Source organism: Ammospiza nelsoni, chromosome 7, assembly GCF_027579445.1.
Source record: "Ammospiza nelsoni isolate bAmmNel1 chromosome 7, bAmmNel1.pri, whole genome shotgun sequence".
Lineage (NCBI taxonomy): Eukaryota > Metazoa > Chordata > Aves > Passeriformes > Passerellidae > Ammospiza > Ammospiza nelsoni.
In genome coordinates, this window is record NC_080639.1 from 23,392,093 (window position 1) to 23,414,535 (window position 22,443).

General features: G+C 39.4%; 1 protein-coding gene across 2 annotated transcripts in view; it reads right to left on the reverse strand.

Moving 5' to 3' along the window:
* Positions 1 to 13,727: 13,727 nt before the first annotated feature.
* TANK (TRAF family member associated NFKB activator) overlaps positions 13,728 to 22,443 on the reverse strand; it is a 29,109-nt gene continuing 20,393 nt past the window's right edge. For both annotated transcript variants that reach the window (XM_059475951.1, XM_059475950.1), the window contains 2 exons: positions 20,210 to 20,790; positions 13,728 to 15,925 (listed from right to left, as the gene is read on the reverse strand). In XM_059475951.1, the coding sequence (XP_059331934.1) occupies positions 15,758 to 15,925; positions 20,210 to 20,790 (749 nt within the window). In that variant the 3' untranslated portion in view covers positions 13,728 to 15,757. The remainder of the gene's footprint in view (positions 15,926 to 20,209; positions 20,791 to 22,443) is intronic.

The following is a 22,443-nucleotide window of genomic DNA, read 5'->3' on the forward strand; positions in this document are numbered from 1 at the left end:
TACTGTATGCTGTATTATGCCTTTTCCTAATTTCCCATTACTTATTCTTGGAGGATTGATTCATAGTCAGTAATGTTTTGTACAGATGATGTGGGTTTATATATTGAATTGAACATTCAGAATTTTCTTAGGATTATTTCTGAAAATGTTCTGTATGAGTGAATAATATTGCAAATCACTTATATAAACCAAGTGAATTAATTTTAATGTTTTAATATTATATTATCTAATTTGCTTAGTATATGGAGGACTTTTTTCCCCCCCTGTAGTGGTTTATATCCATGGGCACATTGATTTCTTCAACTCTCAAATATGGAAGTTATCAATCTCCACTGTGATCTCTTCACTTTTTGCAAAAGCATCTTCAGTGAAATGACTACAGTTGCTGGAATAGCCACAGATTAGCCAGGGTTAGTAAAGTTTTGTAAATATTATTTAGAAATGTTGGTTCTGTCCCCCTGAATTGCTTTCCTGTAGAGTTTGTTTATTCTTTTTCTTTTTCTTATTTTCTTTATTTCTCTTTCTTATTTTCTTTCTTATTTTTTCTTTCTTTCTTTCTTTCTTTCTTTCTTTCTTTCTTTCTTTCTTTCTTTCTTTCTTTCTTTCTTTCTTTCTTTCTTTCTTTCTTTCTTTCTTTCTTTCTTTCTTTCTTTCCTTTTCTTTCTTTCTTTTTCTTTCCTTTTCTTTCTTTCTTTCTTTCTTTCTTTCCTTTTCTTTCTTTCTTTCTTTCTTTCTTTCTTTCTTTCTTTCTTTCTTTCTTTCTTTCTTTCTTTCTTTCTTTCTTTCTTTCTTTCTTTCTTTCTTTCTTTCTTTCTTTCTTTCTTTCTTTCTTTCTTTCTTTCTTTCTTTCTTTCTTTCTTTCTTTCTTTCTTTCTTTCTTTCTTTCTTTCTTTCTTTCTTTCTTTCTTTCTTTCTTTCTTTCTTTCTTTCTTTCTTTCTTTCTTTCTTTCTTTCTTTCTTTCTTTCTTTCTTTCCTTCTTTCTTTCTTTCCTTCTTTCCTTCTTTCCTTCTTTCTTTTTCTTTCTTTCTTTTCTTCCTTTCTTCTCTCCTTCTCAAGAAAAATCCGATTCGGAAGTTTACTCTGTCTCACTGAAGTGCAACTCAGACTTTCAAGAAGGCAATATCCTAGAGAATGCCTTGTGGCTCTTCTTTAACAGAATTCTCACATCTTTTTTTCTTTTGTTTTAACTTTAATAAGTGATTTAGTCTGCAGTGTTCAAATCATATCCTTCAAGTGCAACAATATAACATCACCTTTTAACATTAGAAGATTATATTACTAAAATGCTTAAATATTTTAAGAAAAGCAAAAGGAAGAAAACAGTCTTTTCCATTGGTCTCTCATATTGAATGGAAATAGCCAGCACAAGAGCCTACTGGCCTTGTGACTCTTCTTTTACCATCACATTTTTAATGGACTTATTTTCTTCTTCAATATTTGCTCTTCACCGCTTCTGTTTAGAAATGTCTGGAGAATGTATTTGTAAAAGTGCATCCAATTTTCTCCTGCCCCTATGAACAGCTGTAAAAGCTGAAGAATTGCTTTCTGCAGCACAAAAATTGATACAGCACAAAAATTTGATGGACAAAGTTATGAAATTCACTGTGAATTTCTTTCTTTCCTGTTGTCTTAGGACCATGGAAAACAGTCCAATAATGAAATATTACAGTACTTAAAGTGAAAAGCTGTTCAATTAACATTAAAAGTGGTTTGTTACAGTTCTGTTTCCTGTACTGCCCTACCTACTCCCCTCTCTTCAGTATCCCAAGTTATCCTTAGGTTACTTCTGTATCTTAAGACCTCCAAGACATGTTCTGTTCCTTTAATGGAACATCACCAGAATGTTTCTGGCTTTTCCCTTAACCTCTAGTTTTGAATTCTGGCCTGCTAGCTAGGTAAGAGACATCACATGGCGAGGCAGGTCCAGGAGCTTATGTAGGTTTTTTGATCAATCAACTGTTGCTTACAAAGGTTGGCTTCTTTATACCTTTCACATAGTAGCAACAAAGCTTGTTCTTATTTATAAAAATAAATTTTTAAAAATCAGTACCTTAATGTGTATTTTTCAATTGGTTGAACTTTGCTAACAAATGTTAAAATTATCAAGCAATAGGCCATAAACCCACTTTTTCCTTTTTTATCTGGAGACAAGAATTAAAAAAAACCCACAACATTGTCTCCTCAAATGAGATAAATGAACATATAAAAGTGTATGACAAGAGTACTCAGAAATTTTATTTTAAAATTCCTGTTTGCACTGTTGTGTGTGTGTATATCTGATGCAAGTGTTCCCAGATACCAATTATGTGGAAACCATACCCAAAGTTGAGAGAGAGAGAGAGGTTGTATTCTGCAAGTCCAGATGTCACCAAACTCTCAAAGCAGTTCATGCAGTTGTGCAGCACCACATGTTTTCCAGTATGCAGTTTTAATTAAGTGAACACAGGATGAAGGTCCAAACCCTGTTCTCCTTAACAATGAAAATAACCACATTATTTTTCTTCTGAATTTCCTGTATGCAGTAGATTAACATGACACTGTAAACATCAGAATTATTTTTATTAGGTTATTCTTTAAATGGTTTGAAATTATGTGTTCAATATCATCTATGCCTTGTGTTTTAAATTTAGCTGATTAATGAGATTTATCTTATCATTAAAACAGAAGCAGCAAAGTATTTGTGAAGGCAAAAGGATTTGTGTGAAGGCAAAATTTTAAAATTATATATACACAACCATATATATTCATGAGTAAAGTTGAAGGCCATTCCTTATTCAATCTAAAACTTGAAAAGCAAATTATTTTATGGGAAAGTATTGGGTACTATTATAATTTTTATAAACTTTGGCATATTGGCATGGCTTAATGCCTAATAGTAGGAAACTTTAAAACAAACTAAAGCACTTTTGAAGGATGACTATGTTCTATGTGTTTGTGAGACACTGGAGAAAATAAAGGAATGAATTGACATAGGTGTTGCAATCTGGAAAAAGGCATCACAAATGATAATCCAAACAAGAAGGGAGATGGTAACCCATCTGAAAGAAAATACTGCTTGATGAATACCCTACACACGGATTTTCCTGTCTGTGTCCGATTGAATTGGTGTTTTAGTCAAGCTAGTCTTCCTTTTGCTGTAGTCGACTTCAGGTGAGGATTTGTATCGTTCTGCTTTTGGAACCCTGGTATTTCAGGGCAAATCGTCCTTCTCAAAGATCTAACTTTTTAAGGATCTGTGAATATAAATGGTATATTTTCCAGTTCCTGCTGAAAACCAGAACGTATGGATCTTTTTATAGCCCAGCTTTCCTCTAAGTTGTGTGCGATGTTGATAATGGAAGAGAACGGTGAAGAATTAGCGTCTAAATCTAAACGTGCACTCTTTGTCGGAGTGCCCGGGCGCTGCTGGAAATCCGCGGCGGAGCTGGCAGGGCAGGAGGCTGGCGGGAGGGCTGCAGGCAGGCAGGGAGGCAGGCAGGGAGGGAGGGAAGGAGGGAAGGAGGGAGGCGCAGCCGGGCCGGGGCCGGGGCCGGGGCTGGGGCGCCCCTCGCGCGGCTCGAGCGGCGCCGCTTGCGGCTCTCGGAGCGGCCGCCGAGCAGCGCCGGGGGCCGGCGGAGCGGAGCGGAGCGGGGCCGAGCGGCGAGTCCCGGCTGCCGCGGGAATTACCGAGCCAGGCAGCGGAGAGGGGTCGGGCCGGGAGCGCTCGCGGCCGCGGGAAAACACGGCAGAAGTGGCGCGGCTCGGAGGCAGGCTCCCGCCGCACGGCGGGCGCCGCGCAAACCGCGCCGCGCAAATCCCTTCCCGAGGCTCCTGCTCCAGAGAGGAGCAAACTTTCTGGCCTGCCTTCGTGGAGGATCCTAATCCTAAAGACGCTGAGATATTTAATTGTGAAAAAAAGACTATTAAGAATTCACAGATTATTGAAAACATCAGTTAATCACCCCACGCCTGTCCTAGAAGAGACAGACAGACGTTGGGGAAAGCGCTGGGGACGGGCTGGTGTGAAATGCAGCAGCCTTGCAAAGTCTTTCTAGCTCCAGCCTGCTATTACAAGAAAAGGATCATGTGAGGATCCTTTGAAAGGCAATGTTCTGACTTAAGCAAGCAACTGCATTAATTGGAAGTCTTGTATTCATACATGCTGGGCTAAATAAAGCAAGCTGGTTTGCTGCGGCAGCCTGGGGAAAATATATAAAACTAACCCTTCAATTACTTTGTCGCTGATTAGAGTATCCATAACAAATGTAAGAGTCCCATGTAGCACAGAACATCTTTCCAAGGCACAGGACAAGCGTCCTAAACAAAAACCAAAACGACCAAAGGTTTTGGGAGGGTTTTTTTGACATTTGGTGGGTGGCGGAGGGAGGCACGAATCGCCACGATTCTCTGCTTTCGAGAGTTGCAGCTACAAGGTATCCCCCTTTTTTTTTTTTTTTTTTTTTTTTTTTTAATCCCTGAAGTTAACTTTCATGATGGAGAAAAACTCGGCAGGACAACAAAGCTTTGATCTTTGTGTGAAGAAAGAAAGTAATAGAGTGAAAGTCTCTCCAGAGGGTAATTATTCTTTGGCCGCTCAAGCAAGAAGTTCCCTGTCACTCTTAAGGTTAATATTAAGGTAGCTCGGCTATACTTTCCCATATTAAAAAAAAAAAAAAAAAAAAAAAAAAAAAAAAACCAAAAAAAAAACCCCAAACCAACCCTCCCCAGAATGTTATACTATTAATTGCCAATTTGCATATGTGTGCAGCTGCTGTTTTGGCTCCGATCTTCCATCCGATAAGCTTGCTGGAGGTATCACAGAGCACTTGGCAGCTTTCCTATTTGAAAAGAAAGCCTTCCTAACTACAGAACAGCTGATAGTCTATCAGTGATAGACCCTGATGGCGTGAATTACAATTACACTACTTTTCACACTAAATCTGGGTGATAGCTACTTGGAAAGAAGTTTCATCATTTTTTACCACAAACTGGAAAAAGAATTACATGGTCATGCTGTGCTTTTAAAGGCAGTTTGGTTCACTTTTGTCTATTTAACACCTAATTCCGAGGAGTCCATAGGCATCTGGAGATCTGAACGTCGCGTAATGAATTCACTGTTTAGATGGGAGATTTTTTAAATCTACCTCAAATTACATTTATTAACAAGGAGAGCAGGAAGTGTTAGAGTTGTTAGACGCTTCATTTATTAAATAATTTGTGGATATTTTCAGTTGTCATATCCAGAGTCATGGGGGTTTACTTGTTTTTTAATTAGCAATTCCAAAACAATACTACCACAATTTAACAATTCATCACGTAATCTCGGGCTGTTCAGTTCAGCCACTAATGCTAGATAATTCAGATTGTTATTTTGATCTGTTGATAACTCATTTTGTTGTGATAAGAGAACTGCTGCCTTGAAATTAAATGGCATGTTTTCCTATGGACCTTGTTGGGACCTAGAAACCAACTATATAATCTTTGTCTACCTATTTCTTAACATTATGTCTGGTATAGCAAAGCAATAGTAATTTTAAAATGTCACTTATTTGTTTTCTCACTACATGATTAGTCTTTATTTTGCATTAATGTGTTTTCATATACCACTGTGGAGGAGGAGGAGGTGGGGAGAAATGCAAGTGTCAAAGTAAATTTAATTCTACAAGTAAGTAACCCACATTGATGCCGAGGTCATGATGTCTAAACTTTTTCCTTTATATGTCAGAAAGTTAATTTAGTGAGGTGCTACCCTGATAGTAAAATGTAGCTGCTTAAATATCTTATAAAGGCATGGTGGAAAGCCTGACTCCTGACGTAGCTAACCTAACAGAAAATAGACTTTGTTTTCCTTTTTTAGTTTCTTGCTTTATTAGATTTCTCACTCTCACAGATTATCCAAAAACTACCCATTGATTGATCTCCCGTAGAGCTGCATTTGGTGTAAAGAAAAACTTCACAGCTTTATTGGCTCCCAGGAGACAAAACAAACATAACAGGATATTCGTATTAATACAAACAATGCAACAAATGAGAAAACCATCACATTTAAATAAGATGGTAAAATCAGTCCAGTGTACATCCCAGCCTCTGATATAGCAGACATGGAAGTTCAGCTATTCACCAGTGCTCTCAGGCACGGGTCCCTCTGGGAGCTGCGTTATTGCTCACAGCATCTCATCACCACGAACAGTTAACCTCAGGAAATGCCACCGAGTAAAACTTCAGAACCCACTTGAATGGAATTTCACTACAGCTTTGCAGCTGTAAATATAAAGGTTGAGATTAGTCTATTTCTTAAAAAATATTTTGAACAAGGGGTGGTTGGGGTTTTTTTGTTCTTTTTGTTTGTTTGTTTGTTTGTTTGTTTGTTTTGTGTGTGCTTGGACCTGGAAGCTGTTGCTTATTTATTTTAGGGCATCATATATCTGATCTTAATAAGGCATTTATTTTGGGAAGAGAAAGCGTGAAGGTTCAAACTTTCTGAAGACAAAGAAAGGGATGTGTCCTTTAGCCTAGGCTAAAAAACACAACCCAATGAACAGTTTTATTTTTAAAGAAAGAAACTTTCCTTCCCAGCACAAATCCACCCATGCATGCCATGAGTATTTTTTTTAAAGGAAAGCTAATGCCCTCTTAGCTTCTGTACCAGCTTTGAGGAAAGGTACCAGTTTTGAAGAAAGCAAGCTGGCAAGTTCATTCTCAGTGTTCTTTCCTCCAGAGTCTTCATCACAAGATGCAACCAGCCTGTTACATAGTAACATTTTCTTCACATTTTCTTATAATAACTATTTTAATAGAAAAGTCACTTAGGCCCAATGGGAAATATGGACCTTCTGAAATGCAGTGGGAGTCTTATAATCCTTATCATCTTGCTACCCTCACGCAAAGGCTAGGAAATTTCTGTTCTGCCATTCTGGTGATAGTCTTTTCTGGTGATCTCTGTGATGGGCTACTAAATCAAAGTGAAGCTGAACTTGGTGGCCATGTGATTCTTTTGAGGCCCATAACAAATCTGACAGGTCTCCATTTTCCACTGGATGGTGAGGTTGAAAAAGGCTGAGGGGACTGCCTTTTCATTCTGTGTTTGTAGTGTTCAATGGGCATTTCTTGGCATTCTGCTGTTCTACAGGAAAGAAAAAACAAGACTAACTTATAAATGGTTGCTGCAGTTGCCCTGGTCACGTTTCAATGGGTTTGTGAGCTTGCATGGATGACTACAGACTCTCTGCCAATGACATCTATGTTGGTCTTTTTGCACACTTGACCATCGATCACCCCACATGCTACGATAACAGAGCTTTGTGTGGAACATTGGGGATTGTCTGTGTGGGTGCTGTTTAGGTCACCTCTTTCATGGGTAGGTCAGTGAGACACATAGAGGGGTAACACACACATGCTTAAATAATAAAATTTAGAAAGTAGAACTGAACTAACTTTAAAAGAATTTGTGAAGCATACAGCATTTTCTTCTCCTAGAGGAGGCATTCACAGGTTACTACACGTCTTCAAAGAGTTGCACTTGCAGTCAGGGCATATAATGCCAAGTTATCACTACACAAAGTAAATTTTAAAATGATGACTCTTAATTTCTTGCTAGGGTGTAGGATGATATTTCATAACCAGCTGATAAAACATTTCATATTACTTTCCAGCTGTGTATTCTTCTTCAGTATTACTTGCTGAAATGCCTCTGTGTGTGCATAGAATTATATGGAATAAAAACTTTGGAAAAATGCAAGGAGTAGTGTGCTGAAAGAGATTTCAGAAATGATACATAGGAATGACACAAAGTATGTTAGAAGTAATGGTAGAAGTATGGAAGAAGTAAATTAAAGGTAGGAGCAAACCTGCTGTTCCTCTTCCCTGGGCAGAAGGAGGTCTAAACCTAGCAGCTTTAATCTGGAAGATTTTTATCATTCTTTGAATACTTAGGGACACTAAACTCCCTGAATAAAGAAATCAGATGAATCCATTCTAATTAGGGATATTCCTGTTGCTGCTGTCTTGTATCACTTGAGGCAACTGGGAATCTATAAGTAACAAGCTTATTTGATTTGTATTAACTGCAGTTAAATGGACACATGGATAAGAACTCTATTAAAAAATCAGTGTATGCGATTTTGGCTGCTGAGTCTCTGTGGGCTTTCACATCTCGGATGGCATGGAGCCCGAGGTTTCTCTCCCGTGATCCTATTGAGCTTGGACGTGGCTTTTTCTACGCCCCCACCCTTATGTCCAGAGTTATGTACATGTTTCCACATATTAAAAATGCAGTCTATACTGCTCAGATTTACAACGCTAAGCCTCTCCAGACATATCCATCACCAGGTCTATGTACACTCTGAACGGTACCATTCCAGCCAGCTAGTTCCTCTGGGCTGGTTCTGTACTGGCAGAGAACTTGCATAAAACTACAGTGATTTTTTTTCTGTTCACTTCACTTTCTGTACCTCCTCCTACAATTGCTGTAATCCCTTTAACCCCACAGAAACCTCCAACACTCTACTGTTGATAAATTGGTAGGTCAGATGGCCTTTCACCTGGTTGTCACCGCTGGAAAAGTGCTAATGGACATTTGTAGATAGGATTGTGACCTGACCAGAGGCTCAGTTTCTGCTGTGCAGGCATGGGCTTGTCGCACAAAGCCTCTAATCCACACCCAGTCTGTCCGTATATTCTTTTGCATGCACATTGACCTCGGGAGTGGTTTCTGTGGTTTTTCCAGGGCAACTGTTATAAGCAGATGTTCTTATAAGAACATCTTATAGTCCATGAACTCAAGGACTTGTTTTGTTCTGTTGTCCTGTATATGTGGAGTAACCCTTGTGATGGTGAGAAAGGAAGTTGATCAATTAAAAACAAACAAACAAAAACCCACAACAAACTACACCCCTCACCAAAAAGAAAAAAAGCCCAAACCAAAAAACAAACCCCAAAGGTTATTTGTCAATTATAAAGAAGAAACTTTGAAAGACTGCATGTCAGCAAGGATAGGAGGGGCAGCAGTGCAGATGTACTGCCTGGGTTCATCCATCATTACCTAGCAAATGAGCCGACTAGCTTGCGGGCAGGTACAGAAGCCCTGGCAGGCAAGCCAGAGAAGAGATTATTTTTGCACATCTTCTGTGAATCTCCAGGGAATTCAGTGGCGTTCCTTATCTCAAAAGCTTGTAATTAAGAGGATGGCATCTTTGGGCTGGAGAATTCCGGAGAAAATCATTTTCACAGCACCTAGAGGGCTCGATGTTGTGCTTGATGACAGATGGGAAACCTTTATGAAGGCTCCATAACCTCTTGCCCTCAGAGACTGTACTTTTGACACTGCAGAAATTGGGAGGATATAGATGTTTTTACTCGGGTGATCGTGTGGTGATTTTTTAAAACAACGAGTCATTTGTTAAAGTATTCTAATGAACTATACAAACAGTGAAAACCTGGCAAAGCTTGTGTCATTGCTGAGAGCGAAAACATAACTATTAACTATAGAGTGTTTTGCTTATGGAGACTTTTCCATTGCAGGCAAATAAGATATAGGAAAAGACTAGCAGATAGAGTTTCATGTTTCATCTTTTCAGATCGTGACCTCAGGAGTGTCATGCCACTTCCATTAATCCTTTTCTCGACTTAAAGATCCCTGTGAATGTGAATAAAGTTGTATTTCAAAAACGAAAGAAAGAGAGAAAGAGAAAACAAAACTCATTCACATTCCGAGTCTGCTTTCTGTCTCACACGTATTACATTTCACAAAACAGATAGAAACAATAGAGCTTATTAAGAAAACTTGTTTTGAATGGCAAATTAAGCATAATGAAAATACACACGTTTTTACAAGTAGTTATTTTTTACACCAATTGCATATTTTAAACCTTTTTAAACTATGTACTTGTCTCTGCAAAATGTTTTTCTTTTAGCTCATTTGCACCCTATCACCCTGCTATATATTTTTATTTAAAATTTTAATTTGGTCACTTCAGAAACCTGGATAAGCACAGCACCTTGTCTGCGGCCAGGCAGTAACCAATAGGGATGCCTTACCCTGGATATTTATGAGCAATATCAGTGCTGGTTTCTGGGCTGAACAGGCTGATGCATGGGTTGCTCCACATTATGTCTTCTTAGGCAGGGAAAAACTTATTATATTAGAGAAAATATCTTGGCATTCGTCTTTGATACAAATACCTTTTTGGTGCAGTGTAAATCATCAAATAGATATAACAGTTTGTTTCCAGCTTGAAAAATTATATGAAATCAAGAAACAATCCAAGAATCTTTTAATGAAAAGTAAACTCGATCTAATGAAAACTTATTTCTGCCTTTTATTCTTACATACAAATGTATTTGTTTGGCACGGCCTGGTTTTTTGGTAGCAGGGGACCACAAACAAACCATGACAACAGTTAAAAAAAAATACAGATAATAGCAAAGGCAAGTTTTTATCTCCATCCCCCATATCTCTAAATTCAGAAGCACATAAAAAAGGGTGCAGAGTTTATCTCAAATTTTGCTTTATATTGTAAATGCCTTCCTAATATGCACAAACTTATGTATCTAGTATATAAAATCTCTTAAAACATAAAGGACTCAAATGTAGAGCATTAAGGTGGACTGCAATTTTCTATTTCTTAGGTATTACAGCGATCTGGGAATTTATTTTTACAGTCTGAGATGTCAGTATGCCACAGAAGCATGAAAATCTCACCATCTGTATGCTCATGGACAATCTCATCAAGTACACTCAACGACAGACTTAGAATAACAAAATTTAAACGCTATTACTACCGCCTAGCTGTACATACACTCAAATCTACTTTAAATAGCATACAACCTGAGTTATCATGCTGCTTACCTCAGGCCTAAACCAGTTTATTCCCTTTCAGTGTTTTCTTATCCCCATGAATCCTGCTGTAAACCAGACACATACTATTTGAAATAACATTTGTTTAATTAAATGTGAGGTTACACACAGACTTACATGATTTAATTTGGCCAAGTGCTGATCCATAACCCAGTGAAGGTTCAGGAGTTGAGCAATGGCTTCACCTAGCAGTTTAGCTAATGTGCTGGGCAATGTCCTTCTGGATACGTGTTTCTTGTCAGTGCCAGAAAGCAAGGATATGTTTTAGTTGGAACTCTGTTATAACAGACACTACATAGTTTAGATTAACTCCTTTCAGTAGTACAGCATCAATGTGTTATTGCCTTAACATAAAACATACAGATTATGTAAATCTGTAATAAATACTATTTTGAAGTGTATAGTAATCAAAAATCTTTCAGGGCAGGATGGAATGGAAACTGAGAAATATTGGAGAGTAAACATTCCAACGCTCATTCCTCTGCTTCTCCCTGGCAGAGTGGAGCACTTACAGTAGCTGGGCTGCTAATGCTCCAGCCCCGGGGCTTGCCCTGCGAGTCCTGCCGAGCATGGGCTTCCCGGGAAAGCTAGGGCCAAGAGATCCCCCAGGAGGCATTTCTGCTGTCTCTGCAGACCCTGGTGCACTGTTTGTGAAAGGGAATGATGGTTCCTGATCTGAGAGAAGGCCAGACCTTTTAGTACCTCCTCACAAGGGATACACTGTATACGTGCAGTCAGGCTTGCAAGGCCAAGCAATCCGAGAGGCAAAAGGCAGTGGTGAAGAGAGGCCACTTGCTTATTGCATGTTTTAGCATTCTGGTCTCTAGTTCCCGTGCAGAGCTGAGAGGCCAGTGGAGCCCCTGGAGCCCATCAGTAATTGGCACAGCTCTGCATTTCCCCCATCTCGGCGGCCTGGGCTGGGGTGCGGCAATAGATGGTCTCCGACCGGGCAACCCACGGCGCTGCCGGCTGTGGCCGGGCCTCTGGCGGGAGGGCGCCGGGAGCTCAGCCCGCAGAGCCCGCAGGACTCGCACGCAGAGCTCCTCGCCTCTGCCCCTTGCGGGAGCGCACTGACGGGCTACTGCCAGCCCGTGCGCCGAGGGCGAGCTCTGAAATGTACCACTGATACCCAGCAGCCTGCCAGGTCCCCCGGGTGCCGCCAGCCCCGCCGCGCGGCCCCGCCGGAACTCTCTCTGGGTTACCACCTATGCCGGGTGCGGTGCCGCCTGCTGCGGAGGGGCCGGGTAGCGCTCGGCTTGCCATGCGGCCAGCGAGAAGGAGGGATCGCGGCAGGCAGGCAGGCGGAGGGAAGGAAGGAAGGAGGCCGGGCTGATTAGCATGCAGCAGCGCTCGCAAGCCCGGCTCCATTGTTTTAACACCTCCCCTCTCCTCCGCGCCAATCTGTCACCGTTCAGCAGGCGAATGCTGCTGCCTCGAATGCTGCTCTTCTCAAATGAGACGGATAATTAGCTGCCCCGCACGAATGGCGCACTCTTCTCACCCCTGATTGCTATCACCTTCTTGCTCCTGGCAGTTTTGACACCTCGTAATCAGCCTGCTGCTTTTTCTCTTTTCTTTCCCTATTTCTGATTTTTTTCTCCCCCTTCCTTCTTTTTTTTTTCTTTTTTTTTTTTCTTTTTTTTCTTTTTTTTTTTTAATGCAATCCCAGTTGCCATTTGGATTGAGACTCCTCTGTTGAGTTAACCTTGTATGATTGCGGGGGAAAGGGGAGTGTACGGTAGGGAGGGGAAGAAATCGCCTCCTCTGAGTCTCATCTGCTGAGAGAACCATGGGGTGGGGGTAGCAGCATCTCGACTTGATCCTCCACTGCTTTTGTTCGTAAGGGGTAACAGCCTCTCCTGAGCATCCTCTGAATTAATATTATCTCGGATGGGGAAGGATGTGTTGAGCGTGTTGTGTGTTGAGCGACTCCTCCGCTCAGTTAATGAAGAAAAGACTGCATTTCTATTATCTGGTTAGATACAGCCATACGGGGAAGGGATTTTAAAAGCAAGTTCACAAGGCCAGGAAGCTCCTTCTTCCTCCTGGGTAGGCAGGGGAAGGAAGGTAACTTCCTCAGCCTCCTAGAGCGAATTCAGTTTCATGGGAGTCGGAAGAGAGATCTCATTGGAGTGGAGTGCGAGATCGGAGAGGGAACTTTCCTTCTGATTCTAGAGAAATAAGAAATCTCAGTTAATGCTCTGGTGATTTCTGCGAGATTTTTTTAAAAAACAGAGGACTCGTGGAATCTGTCATAGGAGCGTTTTCCTCTCCTCTAACAAGCAGTGACAGTCTAATTACTGGAGCTACGAGCAGCTGTCGAGTTAGCCGGATAGACAGAGCAGCTACATGTGTTCTAGCCGGCCGCCGGCACCGAGCCCTCGCAGCAGGCTGAGGCAGCCGCAGTGTCCCTCAGAGAGCTCCCGATAGGAGCGGGGAGCGGTTTGTTTCCCTGCGAGCGCTGCCTGTGAGCGCGGGGGGCTCACGCGTCGCGCACCGTCAGCGCGGGGCGGGGTGACAATGAACTCGTACGGGAGCCCTGAAACTGCTCCAGCCCCGGGGCTGCCCTGGCGAGCGCTCCGCTGGCCCTGGCGGAGTTGGAATTCGGTAGAACACCTTGGCACGAGTTTGCTGCTCTTCCTGTCCTCTCAAGTTCCTTCCACCATATTTATGATTTTTAATGACATTCTACTTCCCATTTGGATTCAGCCTCCTCTGCCGGGTTGAGCTTGTGTGGAAGAGGGAGGGAAGGGGAGGAATACTGAGCCTCCTCTGGTGAGTGTAATAAAGCAGATGTCCCTGCTGGCAGCAGCAGCCGCCTCCAGGAAAGCTGTATAAGGGGGGCCCGTTCAGGGACCGCACTCGCCTCCCACTTCGAGTCGCTCACAACTGCTTAGCGTGAGATTTATTTATTTATTTATTGTTTATTTAAAAACTAAACTAGTGCTCCTCGCAGTGGTCTGATCGGTGAGCCTATCTGGATGCCCTCAGGCAGCAACAGTTTTACGCACGCAGGATTACACAGCTTCCTAAAATGCAGCACTAGGCAGGAGCCCTCACAGTGGGAGATGGATGGGTTCCGCCGGTCGGCGAGACTTTGGGCAGCCGTGTTTCCCCCACCTCCTGCCGCCCTCCCCGCTGCCCCAGGCTGCCTCCAGCAACAAAGAGCCTTGTGCCTTGTCCCCGCGCGGGGACTCGGGCTCGGCGCAGGGCTCCCGGCTCTGCCAGCTCAAGGGCTCCTGGGGAACCGCATCCACGCGTGGGGGCGGGGGGCACAAACAGATGACTTTATTTTCTTCAAAGGTGATTCGCAGTTTGTGCATCCCTTAATAACGCGAGCTTCTGAGCTCGAATTTCACGGCTGAGAGCACGGGTCGGTGCTGCGTGTCGGGCCGGCTGGAGATGTGCGAATCCCCTCTCTCCTCCCGAGGCTGGAACCTGCGCCTCTGCCGGGCACCACCCCCAGCCGCGCTCTCCGGGGAGGCGCTTCACACCCCGCACGGCGCGGCCCGGCCGAGCATCGCCTCCCCGGCGCTGCGCACCGGCCGCTCCAGAGCTCCGAGGGGTAACAAACTCTCCCTCCAGGTCACGGAGCAGACGTGCTCTGTACAGTGCTGTTTATTACACTACACTCTGCTGACAGCCCGTCACAAACACGACATGTTTAAAATAGAGAAAATAATTGCAGAAAAACCCATTTCTAAAAATTACGCAGCTGTTAATTCTTCCAGAAATTTGTCACCTGCAAACAAATCTTTAAAAAGAAAAGGTGTTGTGCTTTGCTGCTATGAAAATATTAATGCTAATTATCAATAACAGGGCTAAACTCTATATTCAGTTCAAATGCAAAAAGCAAGCACCCTTTATCATTAATTTAAAATACTTGGCAACACCCCTATTTATAAATTTGATATCAGTTAATCCAGAAAATGTGCAAACTTTATCAGACTTCAATGTTTCAACTAAACACAAATTTTAATTGCATTGAGAAAGCCACTATATTTTGGATAAAAATAAATTCACTGAGATTTGGATGATTAAGTTTTCCCCTTTCCTTTCTAGTCTGTACCAGACTTGGGCAATCCATCATAGCAGACCAGAAGGGAAGGCAAATAATCTTCGGTATTATTAGTTTTGGGGAAAATTTAACCTTTTCTATCCTTCATACTTGTTCCCTGAAAGCATTTTTAGTAATTATTAATGCTACAAAGGTACATGAACAAGATAATAATTATTTTTTTATAACATCTAACAGATATTCATAAAATCATTACTGCTGCATTTTGGCAAATGGGTCATTTATATGTTACTTTTGATTACTTGCTTTAGTAAAAAATTCATCTGGGAAAGTCAACCATTCATTTACCACTTAGTAGTGTACAAGCCTATCCTAATTCTGGCACACCTGGATTCAGCTATAATGATAATTTTACAGGAATCTGAATTAAGAGGTTCACTATTTGGAAATTATATAATATAAATGAAAAATGAGGGCCTATTTCTCTTCCTGTTTACTTCAGGGAGAACATAATCACATCACTGGATATTGTCAAAAAAATCCTTGCATTACTCCAATTTTTGCCAGCCAGATTAAGGCATTAATCCTGCAAGTCTATATTCATAAATATAGTCACAACTTCAGGCCTATTCAGGCAAAGATTAATTGGGAAAAAAAAAGTGTTTGACATCACTCTCAAAGTTAATAGTGAAGCATAACAAGCAATAATGTGAATTACAGTACTGAGTGACTTAGTTTCATTTTCCCTTGTCAAAAAACAACTAAAAATGTGCTTATCTGACAAACAATTTCAGTCATGAGTTCTTTTTACAAGAAGTCTTAATTCTTAAACTCTTATCATATCTATTGAATAAAAAAATGTATAAATGTATGCAAAAACAGTGAACCATTGAATTCTCATACATTAAGACTGTACTTTAAAGTGGGAATTGAGATGCCGAAGAAAATCTTCCTTAGATGTTAGAGATGGTGGGAAAACTTCTCGACAGAATTCACATATTCCACACTGATTCAGTTCAGAGTCTGCATATGCTTGTGCCAGCAAATCATTGTCTTGAGGCTGCCAAATGGGCTAAAAGAAACAGAAAATTATTATTGCTGAGGTATACAATATGCTGTAGTTTATATTTATATTAAAAAAAATATCTGCCTCTTTAAATTAGGATTGCTTTATACCTGTCTGGCCAGAGATGTTAACTAGAGAGTTCTCATTTAAGAAAAGTAAGATAAGACTTTGTTTTTTTAAAAAGTTCTATAAACACACTATCCTTGCAAATATTTAAAAATATCTTGGTATCTATTAACGATAAATATTGCTATATTGCTATCAGCAGAAGTCTGTAATATCAGTCTGGTACATACTTAAGATTTTCTTTCAGTATTTTACTGAAGAAGTCATAATACACAATAGCCATTTAGCAGAAATGAGAAAATACATTTTTACCTTAGAATAAAATGTTTCTTCTACAGAGTTAATATGATTCATATTTTATTTCCATTCTTATTCACATATAACTTGTTTTCAGTTTACTTCCAAAATAACTACCATGTCATGGCTTAAGGTACTTATTTGCTCTGGCTGCCTTTTAGTATAAATGTGTCACAAATAATCTTGTTTGGGATTCCTCCTGCCATGACAGTGTCAAACTCACTGGAATCATTCTGAATATCTATCCATGCATTCTATCCATATAAACTACATTGGATTTGGTTCAGCAGCTGCACTGCTCTTGGTCCCTGAGCTAGTTAGTTTCAAGCCAGCAAGTCTGTTTATTCAACATTGGAATTCAAGGCACTTGAGCCCAGAGTCTAAGTGTATACTATTTTGAATCGTACCAACTAGGAATCAAAAAGTCTTCTATCAGTTTTCAAAGTTAAAACTTTAGTTTCATAACTTTAGTATTAGCAACCCAAGATCAAATAGTTACATTATATGGCCCGGACAATGAGGTTTTGAGTCAAATAAAAACCAAATGCATCCTGTGGTGAGAACGAAGTAGAAAGAATGGCAGCAAGCTGCTGTGAGCTCTATGTGGGGATGGAACTTAGAAGAGAGTGTGCCCTACAGGGTTTTTTTTGGCTCAGTCTTTTCCTCTTTTTTCACTCATACATGGGTTGGAAGGCAAGGAAGAATACAAAGTAATTTCTTTAGAAGTTTTAAATTTCTTGCTACTGATACCCAAGATTTTTAATTTTCAGCACTTCTTTAAATTTCATCACGCCAAATAGTTAGAATCTATTGTTTATTTCTCCCACAGCAACCCACTGTACAACTAAGCCGACTTTCACAGCATTTAAACCTTCTGTTTAAACCACCCTGAACTTCTTGGGAGTCAATTTCCTGGCCCATTCTGTATTTAAACAGTGTTTAGCTTATCACATAGCAATAGCAGACTTACTGTCTTTCATTATGGTCAGCAATCCATATAATTAAATTGACTAATTAGTAATTAAGTGCAATCACACCACTTTTTTCAGCTCAAAGAGTCTACTTATTGTATGTTGTTGGTGTAAATTGCATATTAAATCTATCTAGACACTGACACACTTAAACAAGTTAACACACTTAAACACACTCCATGAATGTGTTTAGAATTATTTGTTTCTGATATGATGTAAAGCCCTGTTTGAAAAAAAGATAAAATAGTATTGTAAAAACTATTTGGCATCTTGGAAACATAACAAGGGGAGGTACCCATCCAGCAACCCACACACGCAGGCACTTAACTTCCATTTCTTGAGCGTTAAGCTTGTGCTTAATATCCTTGTCAGAACAGAGATCTATTTAAACACACATTCCATTTCAAAAACATTAATATTGAGATTAATAGACTACTGAATTGCTTTTAAAATCATGAACAGACTTAGAAGTATTTTTGGTGGAAACAACTCCCTCAAACTGCAAATACCAATAAACATGTGCATCTATATGAAAGTCTCAGCTAAATGTAGTCTGTAAAATCCTAGGTTCACTAATATCCATGTTTATTTTAATCTACTGCTCTTTTCAGTCACGTTTTTTTTTAAATTACATTCTAAGAAAACAGTACTGAGTTTTTAGATTTAGTATCCACATAGAAGGAAAGAGCTAAATTTATTACACCAACTGAGAGCAGTTCCAAGAACTTGCTGTTGCCAAATCTATTGCATTTATGGGGTTTTCCATTTTATAAGTTAACATATGTAGTAAATACTTGAAAGTTTTATCTACACTAGGAAAAAAAAAAAGAGGTATATAATTCTTTCCTTTTTGGCTTTTCCTTCATTTTTGGAAGGGATGATAGAAGCTGTAAGCAGCATAACCACCCCCTAGAAAGGTGGTAAAAATACTAAGAACAAGTTTATACATAAATTTTGCTAAGGTTAACACAGTGAAAAGGGCATGTATACAAGTAACTTTAAAAAAAGTACTCTTTTAATCTACATATATATTATCTGTGACCAAATCTTTAGCTAAACTTACAGTCAGAGAAAACCTCTAGAGCTGAGTCCAATTAATTGGGAAAAATACTTAAAACCTAGTTTGAAAGCCGCTGAATAAAGGTGATGGATATTTAAATATACTGATATACACAGATGTACATTTAACAGATTCTCAAGCAATACTGGCTTGTTTTAAGCAAACTTCTGAATAAGAAATAACATTTTAATCAATGCAGTGCTATTGTAGATATGACTTTCAAATACTTAACAGTTCACCATTAGCTTTCTTTTTCTCTGCGTGCTAGCATTAGTACATTTTTCTCCACAAAACAGATCACTCACATTTTAAATGCTGGCTCCAAATTAATTTCCTTATTTTGCAGAAATACCAGTGGTCAAGGGCTTGCTGCTATTCAACCACTGTTCTGTACTTTTTTAAGCTGCAGACTCCCCTATCAATTTATAAGCACATACCAGCTGTTTCACTTGCTGTAATGTACAATGCAGGGTGCCATCTATTGAAAAATGAATACACAGACTAACTAGTAAAAGAACAGGCTGGAGAGGGAATACAAAAAAGGAGGATAGTAACAAGCAATGGAGTGAATTCTTTGCAGTTCCACAGGAATTCTACTAGCTGTAAAATAAATGTGGTAATTTGTTTAACTTAGTCACAACTTTAACGGGGGATCCAATGAAAAATACAATAAAAACTGTAATTAATAAGTTGGTAAAGAATTGAGATCTCCTACATTACAAATAGATATTTAAAATAGCTTTTGAGAAATCAAGCTTATAGCAGCAATCTTTCGACGCTTTAAAATTTTCACTCAAAAAGTGGTTTGCAATAGAAAATTAAACTAGATTGGGTAAATTTTTAGTAGAAGAAAACATTAAAGCTATAATGGCCTACAACACTTTCTAAATGCTGGTTTTGCAAGTCATGCAGTGACCAAATGGAGAGGTAAAGCTCTTCTGCTGCATGTACCTTGTCATTAGGAAAGAACATAAACTTCATCCATGTAAATGGTTAAAATAGGTGAATTCCACCCTCACAGAATTCCAAATTATCACTATTTGCTTATTCTTGAAAATCTGTCCTTTCACAAGGTACTAGAAAACCCACAGAAATAAAAAACCAAACAAACACTAAATCAGTCTATAAAGCTCCATAATTTTGCGAGCTTTCATCTGAGACAGGATGTTTCACAAAAGAGGGAAAGTATTCAGAGACACGAGTGTCAGAACACGCCAATATGTTTTACTGCATTACAGCTACTGGGCCTTGTTTTCAGAAGCTCTCATGGACTTCAGGCTGTAAGTGAAATTTAAGCCCAAATTACATACATAAACCTATAATAAAGTATTTTAGTGATCTTTCCTTCATTCAAAAAAATAATTATGTTTTCTTCCTACAATGACAAAAATTTAAGCTTCTTAGAGCAGAGGAATAGGATGTTGTTGATACCTCATATTGAGGAAAAAAGTAGCTTTTTTTTCATAGTGGAAGTATTTATCTGTTTAGCTTTTTAATTGGTTCATTTTTCCAATTCTCTGCTGTACATGAAAAACAATTAAAACAAATGTGTGCCCTATACAACTGAGATCAAGGGTAGAAAGAAAGCAATCTAGGGGGCAATTTAGGATTAATAACAGCTTTGAAATAGATATAGAAGCAATTAATATCTAGATGAACTGAAATTTGTAAAAACATCCAGTGCTTATGTCTGCTTATATTCTTGATATTTCACTGGGAAAGGATCTTGAACACATTCTGCAGTATTAGGAAGAAGAAATGACAAGAGACATTGTCTTAAAAACAGACTGATCAGCTTTCTTAGAGAATATATTAATCTAGTCTCAAAGATCTTTGCAAAATATGTGTCTGAATCATTATAATTTTTTGAAATGTAGAATATTTATAGAAAGATACCTGATGAGGACCTCTGACAGTTGTTCCAGCAGCTTCTAAAGAAAAAATGACTTCAGGTACACCCTGGTTTGTGTGCTTAGGTACAAATGTGAAACCACTGTCTGTTTTTTTTAAACATGGTTTGTCACAGATATTTTCTATGGGCATCTTTGCATGATCTGAGAGGTTTGTTTTGTCAACAGTGGTTAAACTGTGTAAAGCTGAGGCCATGAGATCAATGCCATGAGCTTCAAATGAGTTAGGTTCCAATTTACTGAGGTTAACAGCACGGTCTCTGTGCTCCAGGTTAAAATGATGATCTTGAAGCATGTTTTCAGATATACCAGCACAAGGAACTGTTGGTTTTTCCTGAGTGCTCTGCAAGAAAGCAGAGTCATTGTCTGTAGGTGGAAACTTGACATTAAATTTAGAAAGTGATTCTACAGAGTTGTTGTCCTCATCTTGGCCCACTCCTCTTGGTGTGATAGATGTGATGCATGATGCACCTCTATTTATATCCTTTATAACCCGAGGCTTAAAAAGCTCTTCTGCTTGTTCATCAGTTTTATCTGTGCACTGTATCGGCATGGAAAACTGTATTTCTGTGAAGAAAGAATGGAGAAAATATTTAACAGTCCATTGAAATATAGTCATTAAAAATGTGGTGTTGGTGTATGTATTTTTTTTCTTACTTCCCCGCTTTTTTAACTGTTTATTTTCTCTTTAAAATCAGATTGAGTTGTAGTTCTCTTTCACAAACATCAGTTCTGACACAAAAACTATCAGAACAGAAATAGAAGGAAATACTCCCTTCCAGTAATTATATTTCTCTTTGATTCATGGCTATAAACACTTTCATTTTATTGAAAATTATGTTGTCCCATACTCTTAACACATACTTGCATATTCACTGAAGTGTTCTGGCAGAAATAGAAGCTGGAACCCAAACCACTTCACACAGTGCCAAGAACATGCAAGGCACCATGAGCACGATTTTATAAGGTATTCAGGTACCCAACTCCCACTGGTTTCCAAATTAGTTAAATATTTAAACTGAATAGCTATTCAGAAATGGGACCATGTTTTCCCTTTGTTTTGAGAATTCACCCTTCATTTTTGGCACTATATTAATAAAAACGGTAATGGTTACTCCTAACCAGGTCAGAGAGTAACTTAGGTAAAAAACTGATTGTACAGCAGCCTTCTGGCAGTGGAACATGGAAGTAACAAATCAAACATTAAATCTATATAGCTTTTGTCATGTATACCTTTACACACAGGTGATTTAAGCACTTTTTTATTATCTATAATGCTTACATAATGTATGGATTATCACACAGTTGAGTTAGGCACTTTGCTGGGAATCAAAACCATTCTTGTAAAGTAAGTTGCCAAACACACTTCCCCCAAAATTCCCACCCTCAAATAATAACGTTATTAGCATACAATCAGACTACCACAATACAGTTCAGAGCAATTTGAAGCAAGGAGATACCTGCTAATGCTTCATGTAACAAAACTTCAGTAATGGATGACCTAAATTAAAATCAAATGCTGAAATCAGCACCTTTTGCTTCAGCTGTGTGCATTTGGCAGGTGTTTATTGAAATCACTTAATATATTGAGTCTGATCCTACTATTAAGGAAAGTTAGTAGAGAATACCCATAGTATTACATTGTATTACCCAGAGCTTACATTGTATTAAAGGTAAGCATTACCAGAACTGGCCATTCGGGATCTCTCACAGTTTCAAAAATATCAAGCCTTCCCTATGTCTTCAGGAAGTATTGGATTAAGCTCTTGTCCCATATAAGAAAAGAGTATTTAAAAGTCTGCACAAGGAAGTCTAGAAACGAAGTCCTCTGACTCTCCTCAGTCCTGCAGTTTTCCTCTAACAGATATGGGGCTAGAGGCATTCATAGCAGACATCTTTTGAACTGACAGCTAAATTAAAAGCAAGCAAGTGCTGTCATTCACACAGTACGATGGGATATCACATGTAGTAAGTGCCTGCCTCTCACTCCAAGGGACAAAACAATTACAAGAGCCATTGATGTGATGACTGTCTTTTATAGCATGTGATTTGGAGCATTCGTCATAGAATGCCAAAACTGGCGGTGCGTTTTCTTGGTGAAATACTGAGCACCATGTGAACAGACTTGAAAAAGGCAGATGGTAAACAGTGGAAGTACTTCTATGTATGTGTAATTTGCAGTATTTTCAAATATAAAGCAAAGCTTTCAAACAGTTGAAT